Genomic DNA, 15758 nt, shown 5'->3' with positions numbered 1-15758 from the left:
ATTTTTTCGAGCTGGAAAAGAAGTTAGAGGAGCATAACTGGCTCGGACAAATAGAATTCATAATCATAATTTAATCTCACTGACACAATGGAGGCCCTCTGATGAATGTCCTCGTGTCGTTAACATTCAATCAATACTCACCAACCACAAAGAGCACAGCCGAGATGAAAACAGTGGACACGAGCAGGTGGAGACATGAAGCAGGTACTTATTGCAATCTTCACTTGATTTGTTCAGATGATTAGAAATCACCCTGTAATTCTGTCTCTAAGTGTCATCCACATAAGCATACACGCTTACTCCTCCTCCTGGATCATCAAATCCTACAGTGCAGCTGGATTTCCTCATTGAGATGTAAAGAGCAATAATTGGAGGCTGATTGCAGCCTTCAGTGGCTATAACAAGATGTTCAAACGCACACGAGAGCCTGTTTATGATAAGAAAAACAAACCTGCTGTCTGATGAGAGCTTTCATCTAACTGGAATATCATGTGATGGATAGGTGTTGTGGACTTGGTGTCTTCGTATGCTACATTATGTCCCGTCCTGCTCTGTTTTCATGAAGTCCATAATAATGACTGCACTGCTTCAGCTTGGCAGTCATTTCCCCCATCTGACTGAACGGTGTGATGTTACTCTGGCTTTACTGCCATGTTTGACGGATCATTTTAACTGAAAAACAAACTCCAAGGTCATACTCCCCTGTAACCATAACTCATAAAGAACGCAGCGTTTAGTCTCACATGAATGCTTGACTGTTTCTTCTTGTCAACAGAATCCATGCAAAGACCAACACTGAAAATGCATTCATCTATCCCTCATAGAGCTCATTGTTCCTATTCATTTTTACCACTGGGTCACTCATAAGGAGTTTCTTATATCATTTCAAACAGCTGGGCATTGTTGGTTTTAGAAAATGTTAGTATTTTGAGCTGTAGATAAAAACATTTAGTGCCCTACGTATTCCTGCAGGACAAAAAAACAAATGCCCATGTTCATCACTATGTCAGCTAGTTCTACGATGTGGCAACTTTCAACCATCTGACATTAAGTGACAGGATACTGTTATATATATGCTATTATATTATATTGCTATGTATTTTTCAGCATGCAATAGGCCTAGTTTGCAATCATATTTGTAGATATTTGCTAGTCATTGTTTTATTAATATTAAAACTGATAATTGGCTGTAGAACTACAAACATTTGAACAAATACAGAAAGACATTTCAATAGCTATGACAGAAAAAAACTGAGCTTCCAAAGAGGACGGAGAAAGCACTGAAATGGCATTAAGTGTCTTTGTCTCAGGAGAATCTCTAAGTAATCGTCACTGCTGCAGTGGCTGATTATTATACGTGCTGCTTAAAACAAAGTTATCTGGCGCAATGAGCTTCTTCTCAGCTCGCGGCATCCAAAGCCCCACGGCACACATCCACTTTACTCACAGCTCAGTAGTTTGAAGAAGTCTGGAAAGCCTTTCCCCTCCATTGTGACTCAGATTAAACGCCCAGAGGAGACTCTCTGATACCATTAACACCAGCAGCAAATTAAACCACGATGGATGCTGTTAGACTGTGTTTCCACTTTACCTAGGAACTCTGTCCACAAACTCCAATATTTTCAAATCAATAACTGGTGTTACTGAGTCTGTGCACATATTGTGCTAAATAAACCTCTTGAGTTCTTTAGTGCAAACTGCCCCGTGTCCCCGGGAGAATCAGTTCAGTAAAGAAAAAGATAGTTTGGGGGATTAGATGTTCTTTGTAGAAAGGAAAATACAGCGAGTTGGTATTGCTTAATGTGTGTTTAGAGGCAGCCTCAGGTCTTCGGGACGGCACTGTTCTGCTGCTCCCACTTTAATTGGCTGCTGGCCCCCTCAGCCTCGCCTGAATGGAGAGTCATTTAGGGACCTTTCACTCTCATAGAGGATTGTCGGTTGCCGCTGCAGGAGAAATTGCATTCCTGTTGCCATACAATGGCTGGACTGAGTTGGATGGGGCAAGAGTATCATTGTCATTATCATGACAATGGAAGCTAATTCCACTGCCACTAGCGCCATTCTGAAACCCTCTGCAGCACCAGCTTATCAGGGGGCACCATGAGACCAGCAGGAAGCTACACGAGCACTGTGTCTGAGGTGAAGATTTACACATCCAGCAAACAGCCACACACACACACACACACACACACGCACTCAGAACCGTCCTTTGTTTAGAGAGACAGCCGTGGGCACGAACCAACACCGACGTCAGCAAAAAAGTTTATTACAAAGCACATCTCTTTCAGCGACACGCTGTGTGGCCAGACATTGATCAAAAATGAATGTTGTCTTATTTCCTCAAAGTTTGTGAACCAGTGAATTCCAAATTGCTTTCAGTGTAAATGAAATAAATGTAACTTCCACAATACCAGTGATCCATCCCGAGCTTAGTCTTTATAAATGCATGATGTGCATTCAAACATTATCAAAAGCGACCAGAATTAATTTAATTCTAGAAAAGACCTGAATGATTTCAAAGATACCATTTAAACAACTCTCATATCCATTTGTTCAATATTAATCTGGACCCATGAGGACAAAGACTGAAGCAGGGTGAAACAGCTAACTGCTAGCAGGTAAGGCCTTTACTCAATGGAGGTAAATTCACACTTCAATATATATTTAAACTCTTGTTTTTGTTATGAATAGTTTCACACAGAATGGGAATATTATGTAACACCCTTCTGTTCCGAATGAGGTGGATTTTTCTGAGCTTGAAAACAGATTGAATTGCATTTATGAAACAGCAAGATGGAGGCTCTGCAGTCAGCAGACTTTGTTAATCAACCATGATAAATGCAGCGCAGATCTGATCGACTCCCTCATCTCATATCTTTCACAATAATAGCCAGAACATTTGCATTTCCGTGTCGTTTCTCTGTCATGCTGCTGCTGCATATTTACTGTAAAGACATGAAAGCAGTATTGACCCATCCGTTTTCATGTTGGGATCATCAGGCTGTGGATGCAGTGTGAGCCAGATACTTGGGACCGGTCACATTAGATGTTTGAGGAAGCTTTTACTTTATGTATTATGTAGAGGGACTGTGTACTGACCTTGCAGAGGGAAAACCTAAAATGTGTTGAATAAAGTGGAAACTCAGTGGAGCTGAAACACTATTAGGATATTGGTGTGTTGCTGTTTGTGGCAGCGGTGTAACCCTGCAACCTCGTCCCTGTTTGGTTCATTTGCACTGTTTCGCTGTGCTGCTGGTCTGACCCCATGATGAGCCTTTATCCCTCTCTTCCATCCGAGTGTATAATCACCCACCATCCCACAGGATCCTCCTCTGTTCACTGGAAGGCAGAGGGCAAACCCATGGTTTGAAGCATGGCCGGCATTTCATCCGGATTCACTTCACACTTTTACTACATTTACAATACGATAAATACACATGGTCATAGGAGGCAGGAAGTAAGAAATACAAACCTTTATTGATAAGCATTAGCATGCTCAGACATGTACACTATATACAATACATTTAAACTACATTGATCTGTGTACAATGATTGAAAAAACACAAAAAAGTACAATAACACATTTGAGAAATCCAGGTCACCTGCCATCTTCCCACTGGGCAATGTGCTCTGCAGCTGTAACACACACACACACACACACACACACACACACACACACACACACACACACACACACACACACACACACACACACACACAATGTGATTTTGAATGCTGAATACTAAAACATTGTAAAAGAAAAAGGAAGTTAAGTGTTTGCATAACAATCCTTCAATTTAGCTTAAATGTGAGAGAAAACAGTTCATGTAAAACATGACATAAGAGACCGAGACTCCTTTTACTGCATTATGGACACACACACACACACACACACACACACACACACACACACACACACACACACACACACACACACACACGGACAGTACTCTACTCTGCAGAAACATCTGAGTGTCTGCCTCAGGCTGTGTGATATCCACTTATCATTTTATCACCAATTAACACCACACTGCACTGATGTCTGGATATCACTCTGGTGGGATGGAGGGCTCTGTGTGCCTATAATAAGCAGAATTTATGGATACGACTGTTGTTTCAGTGAAATTTGTTTTGAGAGGCATGGCGGGGAAAAGCGTGAATGAAGAATATTTAAACGTTTAGTTTGCAAATGCCCTCTACTATATCCTGCTGCAGTATAAACGGGCATTGAACTCCTCTCTTGATCATGCCAGTGGTGTTTTATACAAAAACACAACCATCAGGAAAGAAAGCAGGCCCGTTGGTCACATTCAGAGCAGATCACTCATTAAGCGATGAGGGATCAATACCAGATTACACACCGACCACTTACGAGGACGCACTCAAGTGGGCAAAACTAAACATTTGCCACCGCCGCCTCGTTCCTTACGATCAATGTAAGTGGTACGTATGGATCCAAACACCGCAGGCCTCTGTTGAGCTGACGTTTATTGACTGCTCAGAGGCTCTGGTCGGTGAGCGCTGAGTGCCATTGATTAAGACTGAGTGCTGTTTAAATGTGTGGGCAGGATCACACGGCTCTTTCAGTGTTGTGTTCATTAATAGACACACTGGATCAACATTTAAGCCATCACCCTGCTGTGATTCTCAGTTAACTGTCTGGACACAGTAGAGCACATCAGGTGCTTCTATCCAGTTTGGCAAATAGAATCACATCCATGACTCACAGCACCTCAGATACCAGCGTATGTTGGGAGTTGGTGGTCCAGAATACGTACTTGGCTCTCAGCGTTGCCGTTATTTTGGTTGTTTAAATGGACGTACATGTTGGGATATGACACTGTTTGCTAACAGGTATAATACGTTGGGATGCTGATGGAATATTAATAGAGGGAGTCGTGAGAATGAGATTTACCATCCCTTTAGTTCCCTCTGTCTTTCTCTTTTCACACCAATGACCTTTCCACTGTCCCGTGCACATACATGGGCGCGGCCTGTTGCTGATTCGCTGGAATAGAGTGGCCTAAGTCAGTTCAGGCTACTTTGTTTGTTTCCCATTTACAAAGCCAGACCGTGAGGAGATGTTCTCTGAATTACAGAAAAAGTATAATAAATATTAGAAACACAAGCCGATGGTCAAAAATGGCCGAACGTCACAGTTAAACAGGAACAGGCTTATCCTTAGTGCAACGACATTAATGTAACACAAGGATGGATGTGAGCCTGCTTATATAAAAGTCAGAAACCTTCCAGGACCCCTTTGCATGCTAGGAATCCTTCTCACCACCATCATCACTTATTAATGTCATTATTGATTATGATCAATGGAGTAGGTTTCTGTCAAGGGATGGGTGTCACATATCGCCTGCATTCAATCCTGTTTAATCCAGAGCCTTGTTTGGAGCAAGTTTAGGGGAGAAGGCCAACAGGGAGAGGACAAGCCAGTCTCCCTTGCAGGTCAACTGTGGGGCATGATGATGCAGCCACGTGTGCATCGTGTTCAGAAGAAGAGAAGAAGCTCCCACTGATCAGCTGTTGGGTGTCTACAATGTCTTTTTTTTCCTATCATCACATGTCATCAACACAGTGACTGAGTGGTTTTCAGTACCGCCTCCTAGCAGCCATGTCCACCACATCACATCACCTGTTCATTTGTTAAAGCTCTACCTTCATCCACCCGGAAGGAAGGAGCCTTACCGTGCTGGCAGATGTATCGGTTCTGCGTCTTACATCGCTGGTCGTTCCAGTTAAAAGCACTCGATGCCTGCAGCTCCACACAGTTTCCGAAGCTAGACAGAAAGAGAGGAGTAAGATGAAACACGGCCCCCCGAAGGATCACAGAATCTATGTGGAGAAAATTTGGCCACATAGATTATTGAAAATGAAGAAGATTTGAACGAGAGAAAAGCATTTCATTTAAACATGAATACATTCTATATTACTATATAATAACTAGTTTAAAATATGAGATAGAAAAGCTGTTCAAATAGATCGATAGAGCAGACGAACGAAGTGAGGGGGACAGAAAGAGAGAGACATCTAGTGGTCAGGGTGTACTTTGCAAGTCACTGTCTTTCCGGTTAGTCCATATATGAACAGTATAATTAAATTTGAGCCAACCTTGGATAATGTCATTTTAATTGCTATTTAAAGTGGATTCTATTTCAGAAATAAAAACAAATGAAAGAACAACAGAGATATCTTGCAGTAATATATTCACACGTGTTTATTGTCGATCCTTCAGCAGACACATCTGCAGATTTAAAAAAGAAGCCAGAAGCTCCTTCCAAGAAAGTCATTTTCTACCTTTCTGATTATTTGGTTTTATTTGTTCGGCACCATTGCACTTGGCCGTCTGCTTATGATGTACTCTGCAGGAGCTAATGTCTGGCAGTAAATGCGTCTCCTACCCTTGGTTGTCAGGTTGCCCAAAGGCAAAGCTGCTGAATCCGGGGATCTCTCCGGTGTCCCAGCGAAATGACTCTTTCATGGGCTTGTATGTCAAACCTGTGGAGCAAAAATATTGCTGTTTAATCTGTGCAGCATCTCCACCACCACCACCTGGTAGTACATCTGGTCCACAGCAGTTTGCTGTTAGAAATCATTAGGGTATCTTAATGCTCATTTCTGATGAAAACACTGTACCCATCCAATAGTTTCTCGTCTGAAAATCATTGTTGGTGACCTCGTTGCTCGTCTCCAGCTGGCCGAGATAAAACGCCAGGATGTCCTGAACCTTCTGATTGTGTATCTGAGCCAAAATGCCTCGTTGTTTCTGGGGGTGTAACCAAAAGAACAAGCAAAAGAACCTTCATGAAACTGGAATGAAATATGCAGATTTCTATGACACGACTGCAGAGCTTGTCTCACTCCCTCATTGAGCCACATATACCTGTCTCTCACCTGGCAGTGACTCTTGGCTCCATAGTAGGTGTCCACTTCTGAAGACACCATGAAGCAATCACCATCTATCATCACATCACAGCTGTGGAAGGGAAACTGCACTCTCTCTGTTGGGACACACAAGAACATTAATGATGCCTACATCCACCATGGCTCAGGTTCAATGACAGAGATGGTATCCTCTTTTAAGCCATTACATTTGTACATTTAAATGAAATTTGTAGAATTATGTTCAGGGAGATTCATAAAAGAAACTTATTCTAGCCTATTTAGCTAGAAGATATGAATGCAGAGTCATAAAAGGTGTAAAACTGTGCCTCTACTTGCTAGATGGATGGATGGATGGATAATTTATTGATCCCCTAGGGGATATTCTTTACTTTACTTTTACTTTTTTTTTTATTTGCACCATAAAAAACGACAATTACAAAAAACAGAAATGAAAGAAGAATAGTAAGTGCAGGAGAGGTTAAAAAAACCCTACATGGGCTTATAAGAAGCACCTCCCCAAGAAATATACACATTCAGAGGATAAATCAACAACAACAATAGGAGAAAGCAACAACAAATAACAACAACAAAAGAAGCAATACAAGTGCCATTTTATAGCACACACTCAAAGAAGTCAGAAATAAAAACATGGGTATGTATAAATATAAAATAATTATATTTAACTGAGTGTATGAGCATGTAAAGAGATAATGATCCAATGACAAATATACTGGAAAAGAAACTATTAGGAAAATTCGGGGTCGAAGTAGCTCATATATACTCGTATACGTGTATACTCATACATACTCTATGAAGAAACAAGTATTAAAATACTCACTTTAAAAAAGGATTGTTAAGAAGTGACATCCCCATGATCAGTGAAAGTATGTATGTAAGGTGCATTTTGAGAGTGACGGTGCTGCAACAAGGTAAGACAGGCAGGTATAGTCAAGAGACCAGTAATAAATAATTTCATTACCACTAAATGGTTTGACCAGTCAATATGCTGGTGCTTTCAGCACTTTTTCATGTCACGAGACTCCCTTAAGAGACAGAATGTAACAGCAACCTCATGAGTTTCCTCAGTATGAGTGTGCCTGCGCGTGCTTTCTGAATTTGAAGCCGGCGTACAAATTGCTGAAGTATACATGAACACAAAGAAGCTCTTACCTGCACACTCAGCACCGCCGTAACCCACGTCACACAAGCAAGAGCATTCTTCTTGTTTGAAGCGACCGTGAACACACTGCACGTTGCACCGCACTGAAAAACACACAGGTACAGTGAAGTCTACCTCCGAGTTAACGAGATATGAATATGTGTGCTGGGCATGATATTAATACACCTGATGTTGGAGGTGGTACCTTGGCAGAGGCGTCCGGTGAAACCCGGGTCACACGTGCACTCGCAGGATGAGACATTAAGATGGCCGTGCCGACCACAGCTCATTCTGCACGGGTTCTTTGGGATCTCTGATAACACATGCGCACACACACACACACACACACACACACACACACACACATACCCACATACACACATGCGTGTTGCTAAATGTACGTCTGGACATTAGGGGTGGGTAAAAATATAGATATGGCAATATATCACGATACTTTGCCACCCAAAAGAATATCGATTTTTCAACTCCAAATATCGATTTAAATAAGAAAAAAGATTCATGTTTAGACGAGTTGTAAATGCAGTACTTTATCCTTTTTCATCTTATTTTCAATATTTATTCCAGTGAATTTCATGGGAATTAATAAAATGGAGAGGCTGTTTTGAATGAAATAGTTTTGACTCAATTTGTCCTCTGATCAATATCATCTGATGTACATATGCAGGTACTTGTGTTTTCATCTTTATTTATATTTCAATATCGTGATATCGTGATATCGTGATACGTATCGTATCGTGAGGTTCTTGCCAATACTCACCCCTACTGGACAGTGTACCTCTGAATATTTTAGCCAAATCAGCTGTCATTGCAGCAGAACTGTGATTCTAGTTAACGTGATATAAGCAGCGTCGCATGCAACACACAAAATATTTCATGAATGAAAAACCTGCATAGAAAGTAACTGGTAGAAACAATGAATTACATTGCTAACAATCGCTACACACAAACACAACACACATAAATGTGCAGAAATGACCTTGAGGAGCATATTGGTCTAAATTAGTGGTCGTAGTAATGGAATGAATTCCATTTGTATCATACAAATATGGTGATATGACATATCTATGTATCTAAATGTGTTTATATGCATGCATGTATTGTCTCACCACATAATCCACCTACATGGTCCCACAGTCTGAAGCAGCCAGACATGGAAGAGGTGCAGAGAGAGCAGTACAGCCCCGACTTATAGGGAATCACTGAGCGACCATTCACCTCCCAGTTACCTCTGCAGCAACACACACATACGGCAGAACACACCACGCTCAAGGACAAGTTCACCACTTCATATGATGGAGGGGGAAGAGTGTGAAATTGTTACCCTGGGTAATATGCACAGACAAAGATCTCCCGGAGGACTCCGTCTCTCAGACACAGGTGGCTGGCACAGCCCACCTTACTGGAAGTGGCCCACACTAACTACACAACAACAGAAGGTTGAGACAGAGTAAAACAAACAGATAGAAATGTGTGTGCGGCGCCTGTAAAAGCATCCCCTTCACCCAAACGCAGGGCCAGTTTGTAACTGCTCGTTTGTACCTGTGTGTAATGGTGGCAGGTGGCGTTCTCCCTACATTGCCCGTTCACGTAGAGGAAGTCTATCTCCTCCTCAAACCAGGAGCGAACGGCGTCAGAAAAGGAGGCGGCAGCGTCGGTGGAGGGATGTGTGTTCCAGCCGACGTGACTGAGAGACGAGGAGTGTTGAGGAGGTTTGTCTGTGTGACACGATGCTGCACGCTCCTTTGCAAGTAATGCCAACGTCTCACTCCACTCCTATGAAGACAGTAATATTAATGTCAGCATTTTGGCACACACACGTGTCCTCTGTCTTTTGATGGAATTGTTTAAAATCAGATCTGTTTGATAAAAAAATCTTATTCTATAGTTTTCACTCTTGAGGTCCAACAAATCTTCAGATTAGATTTATCGTGTACAGTATTTATTATTTGTTAGAGGTCATCTGTCTGGTGCTTCATGTCCATCAGAAACCCACACAACACAATTCCATATACATAATGAATAATCAATTATAAATGAAGAATTATTAAGCACTTACATGCATAATTACTAACAGGACATTTGCATTAGCAACTAATTGCATTACCAAAGTACGTCACAGGTTTCCTTCTTTTGAAACTTCCTATCTGAGAGGAAGGTCATATTGTACTTTGTAGTCACTGATTAAAAGTGGATGAAAGGGGAAACTATTTGGCATGAAGGTCATTCCTAATAGTGCATGAGTGATTATTTTATCCCGCTTAATCCTCTTCAGGGGTCAGAGCCGGACTCAGAGTACCGCTGGCAGCAGGAGGCACCTTGGGCGAGCTGCCAGCCCATGGCAGCGCCAACAAACCCAGACTGACATCCATTGTGTGCTACACATAAACACTTCACTAAGTGACACATTCTCCCAGATTTGCAGTCGCTGGTTCAAATAAACAAATGGCTTCCACACAAACTTTCCGCAATCAATCACTCTGCCTTGTTTGCTGGTGGACAAACGTCACATTCAGGTCCACTTAGGAAAGGCGACAACATGCAGAAAGTTACAGAGTCAGCCTTTGTCTATTCCTATTTGTATATCATATTCCACTGAGGACGGCTACGTTATCTTGGGTATCACTTTCTAATAGTAAGACACCATATTAATCATTCAGGTTGAAAATGATGGCTTTTAATAAATAATCTACTACTTTTTCCCGTACCTGCTATTACAATTGGAAATACAGTAATAAAAGTTCCTCATACCAGCCGTTACTATGACACCCTCTTGGTTCAACTTGTTCACGGTAACATTACGGCGCTGGTCAACCTACAGCACATACAGAAACCCTGCAGATGAACAGTGAGGACGGGACTGCAGCTAACGTTAGCCTAGTCGACATGGAATGTGCATGAGGGAGCTAAAAGTGTCCAGAACATCATTGGTACTCATCTAGCATTGAGCATCGGGGATATTGGTGACAAGAGGTGCCTGCGTAGAGCCCCCGCCACAAACCTTTCGTTTCTTAAAATCCGCTGGAAATAATCCCCATTTAACTGCTCCTTTTTTCCATCACACTTTACACCTCACCAGCTTTTATCCTCTTTGTGAGGGTTAACCACCATTAGTACCTCTTAGAAACTACACTTACTTGATCAATTCAAGCATGGAACCTCCAAATAATCCAATCAAATGTCCATCCAACTATTGTTGTGCACGGTTAGACAGCATGTAGAGGATCTGTAGAAAGGCTGAGCGTTCATTGTTCACTCTACTCTGATGCCGAAGTCATCGGCTCACACTTTGATGCCACCAGGGGTCACTGGGCAATATTTCATTCCAGACATTTCTTTTTAAAGTCATTTAGGATCCACTGTGGGATTTGAATGTCTCACGATAGATACAAGTTTATACGCTGTTATGCACCAAATGAGCTAAATCAATAAAGTTCCACATTTCGCTGCAACACTCTGCAGATCTGTTTTCTTCCCGCCCTAAGTGCACTAAAGTGAAAGTGCTGGAGCTCGAGAAGATCCGAGGGAGGTTCATAAAATACAAACTCACAAACAGCTCATGATTTACATATCAAAAGTAAATGCTGAACTTTCATTTCTGACTCTGCGAGTGATTGTATGACCTCATAATACTTCCTCTGCTCAAAGAAAACCTGCAGACAGCGTGTTGGTGAAGAAAGGGTGAGAATCCTTCATTTTTATCTCACCCCGAATGCAAAGCCTAAAGGTCTCTAGTATAATCACTTCAACACAATCTCACCTCTATGCTTACTTCCAGTATAAAAAAACAAACCCTTATTCAGATATGCACAAACACAGCCAAAGCCTTGAGCCTTTTAACGTTTATCTGTAAAGCTCTTTAATATGCCTCTTCAGCTCGGCAAAGCTTCCTCTGAGGGTTTTCACTGGGAACCTGTAATACCACAGCTGTGAATGCAGAATGATTATCCACATCCTCCTTTTCTCATTACTGCCTTATCAGTTGAGAACAGTTCTCCGAGGCTGAAGAGCAGTCGACGGAAGGGATCTCGGTCTGCACGGGGGGCTTCGGGGATGTAATCTATGACAAAGTGGCAGTCTGCCCTGGCACAAATCTCACATTTGCCCGCAGGATGTCGCGTGCATTGTGACTTTCATAATCCGCCGTTACCTCGCCATCGTAATCACATGCAGGCGAGACAGTTATGCAGATAAGTACTGTATGGCGAAGCAATCGATGGCATGAGATAAGGTGAGGATTTACTGTAGCTGGGCTGTTTTGCAGGTGTGAGTGAGATTAGAAAAAACCTGAGTCAAACATCAATATTAAAAATTGCTGCACATTCAGCAACACCTCGCCGTGACCCTGAAACTGTTTTTATTGCTCAGACAAATTTATGAGGTCTTCTTTTGCTTCTTTTACCTATATGTGTTGATACTTAGCAGCCTAGTTAGAGATAACACATTTCAAATATTGCTTGGTTTTGACCAAGCTGTGGCATTTAAGGCATTGGGAGGGAGAAAGCGTTGATGAAACAGTGTCATTTGCTTTTTGCATGTGCAGCTGCAAGTTCATTTAAACTCAAAAGCAGATTGGCTACGTTTGCAACACTTGGCCAAACATCTTACATGACTGGAGGAGGAGAAAGTCTGCAGAGAGACTAAACTTTGGTGTCAAAATCAGCAGTATGCCCAGTTTTCTACCTCACGTGCAGACTTTCAATAATGTGAATCTTCCTCTAACTCACATTAAGCAGACAGCAGCATTCATACCATTCAAGCACGCACACAGAAGAAATAGACAATAGATGCCACAGACCATTTTTTGCATGTTAGCTGCCGTGGGTTTGACCCGGCTGCGTAGTCTATTGTGCTGGGCAACAATCTGTGAGTGCACCTTCACCCCGAGCCCTGGAAGAAAACACAAACGCTCACTCAGTAACTCTGCCCCGGCCGCCGTCGCCATGGCAACGGAATGCAAATGAGTTGGCGGGATGTTTGAGTGTGTGTGTGTGTGTGTGTGTGTGTGTGTGTGTGTGTGTGTGTGTGTGTGTGTGTGTGTGTGTGAGAGAGGGTCAGTTGGATTAAACACACATTTCAAACCGTAACTCAAAACAATATTTTTACATTGTTTCTTCCAAGTACAGCATGAGCAAGCAGCATTAAACCAGATTTAAAATGTCCCAATCATGTGTATAAACTCATACAGCACTATTTAAATCTCTATACAGATAATGACGTGGAAGTTTTGCCCATTCCAAACTTTGCAATCTAGGAAGCCATGCCAAATAATTCAAATTACATTACATTGGGCCTGAGATAATTACTGCATTGATGTAATGCTGACATTTTAGAGATCTTGATCTGCCTCATTCAACTTATTTCACCTCTTAAAGTTACTTTAGGCCTGAGCTAGGGCTGTGGATCTTTGGCTTCACAGCGATTTGATTTGATTAACGATACAGTAGTTGGTGATTCTATTCAAAGACGATTGTTTTTGTTGTTGGAAAGATTCGATTCGATTCAGTAACTTGTAACCAAAATTCTATATCCATGAAATAAACATGCAATAATGCGAGTGAGACTATCTGTATTCTTCTGAAAGGTGAAAAAATAAACAGACCACAGAATTACTTATTTAACATATTTACTCTATAAAAAAGTAGTCCTGCATAATATTTTATGCTGAATACAAAAATGTAATTAAACATTGCTCAGTTATTTTGAACATGTTTCAATAGGCTCCATGCTGGCAGGGGAGAGAGTGTCTGAAAAGTCATTAATCATAATTAAGAATCGCGATTCATAAGATTTAACGCATTTATATGGATTATTGGTGAAGCCAAAGCGATTAGTTTTATTTATTTATTTAAGCAGATCGATTTAGTTGAATCAATAGGACCGACAATCGATTCATCGATGCATCGCATGAATCGTTAAACTACTAGCCTGAGCGCATTCAAAGTTAAAGATTCAGCTCCCTGGTGATGATGGTGAACCATTTGTTTGGCAAGATGTAAAATAAAAACGTGCAAAACCGATGACGCGCTGTCCCTCGTGGCCACCTGCCTCGCGCCAGTGTGTTGTGTGTTACCGGTGATGGTGGGCGTCCGGAGCTCCGTCGTGTCGGTGACGATCCGGTTCGCGGAGATGAACGTGGGCAGCAGCACCGACACAAGGACGAGCAGAGGCAGAGACCGGGACGCGGTTCCGGACCCCATGGTGAACTCCAACGACAGAGACGGTGCTCGCTCGTCTCCTGCCTCCCTGCTCTCCCCCTCCCTCTTTCACACACGTGCACTGTCTGGTCCAAGCAGTTATTGAATATTCATTAGTTTATTACAGATCATTCATACTGACCTCTCCGTCTAAACGAATGAAGAGTTTCAGGTTAGTGTCAGGCAAAAAGACAAAATAATCTGAATTATTAAACTAGAATAAAAGACTTTCACTGAATTATCTTTTTAGAATAGTTTCTGAATACAATCTGTCTAGTTATTTCACTTCACAGCATTATTAAAAGTCATTACACTACATGTAAATATGCAATATTATAAGCAAAGACCAACGCGTTTGCATATTATTAGTTCCCTTTAGATTACATTACATTATTTCATTATATCACTCATTCATTAACACTAGGCAGCTTTGATGTTGTAATAGTTTTGTCAGTTTAGTACTTTAATCCAACACATTTGTGAGCTGATAATGTTCTGTAAAGTATGACAAATCTGCAATATTAAGTAAAAGGTAGAAGTTCTAATTAAGATTTGAATAACAAAGCTGTATAAAGGTGGGTATAAACAGCAGGTGTGTAACTTGTGCCAGGCAGTCACTGATGACAAACCATATCATCATTTCCCAAACTCAACGGCAAAAGGAGAGCTTGTCTTTTGGTCAAGCATGAGTGTTCATGATTGTTAAATGAGTCTGAAGTCGATCATTTAAATGAATCAGATGAAGCTTTATTCCTGAGGACAGCCGGAGAGTCAGGATGGTTTTGTATTTCAACTAAAATCCATTTGTTATGTAACAGAACTTGAGGTGGCAGAACTTTAATTGGTAGAACTTTACAGGTAGGTGGAAAGATCCGGCACAAAGCTGTCTGGTGTCTGTTTAAACAGGGTGAGCATGTTTTTTTATGGACCCAGTGGGAAGCATGAATCATGCTTTACATCGGGGGATGATTCAGTGTCTGGAGATGACTGCACAGCAACACAATACACACTGAATGCGTTCCAGTCCCCAGGCGGTCCAGCTATTCCTTATCTGGTTCATTTTGCTGCATCAGAGGACCGTCTGACCCTCCAGTTCTCAGCGCAGAGGATTTCTCACCTGAATCCAGCAACCAGAAGAACCGCTGTCAGCTTCCTTCCTGCTGGAGCGCTGAGCTCTCGAGAGCTTCCTCATTGCTCTCTGGAGGCCACTGGTGTTGGTTGAATGTGGACAGAAGTCCTTTTACACACTAGTTGTTTCTCTACAGCAGCATTGCAAGGCACACACATCTCTACCATTTACTTTTATCGACCGGATTTTCAACAGTTTTATCTGTAGAATTGACCAGTCGACGGGCGAAAAGGGGAAAGTAATTTGGAAGCCGTATAATATTGACGTTGCTAGAATTGTCAGTTAGGAGAGGTGCGACCTGACTAACTGTATATGTACAAATGGCATTATGTATGTCGCTACTGACTGTTGTTTAAGTCAA

General features: G+C 41.8%; 1 protein-coding gene across 1 annotated transcript; it reads right to left on the bottom strand.

Moving 5' to 3' along the window:
• Nucleotides 1-3477: 3477 nt before the first annotated feature.
• Nucleotides 3478-14351, bottom strand: LOC311019021 (C-type lectin domain family 18 member A-like). Its single transcript, XM_084018180.1, has 12 exons — nt 14145-14351; nt 12870-12961; nt 9614-9847; nt 9396-9493; nt 9181-9302; nt 8259-8366; nt 8065-8157; nt 6904-7010; nt 6646-6775; nt 6411-6507; nt 5698-5789; nt 3478-3636 (listed from the first exon to the last, which is right to left on the bottom strand). Exons 1-12 carry the CDS (start codon nt 14269-14271, stop codon nt 3599-3601), a joined length of 1338 nt encoding a protein of 445 aa, XP_083874306.1. The 5' UTR covers nt 14272-14351; the 3' UTR covers nt 3478-3598.
• Between the last annotated feature and the right edge of the window lie 1407 nt (nt 14352-15758).

Source organism: Eutrigla gurnardus (assembly GCF_963514095.1).
Source record: "Eutrigla gurnardus genome assembly, chromosome: 1".
NCBI classification, from domain to species: Eukaryota; Metazoa; Chordata; class Actinopteri; order Perciformes; family Triglidae; genus Eutrigla; species Eutrigla gurnardus.
The sequence above is the reverse complement of the archived record's forward strand: the minus strand, read 5'-3'. Positions and strand labels throughout refer to the sequence as shown.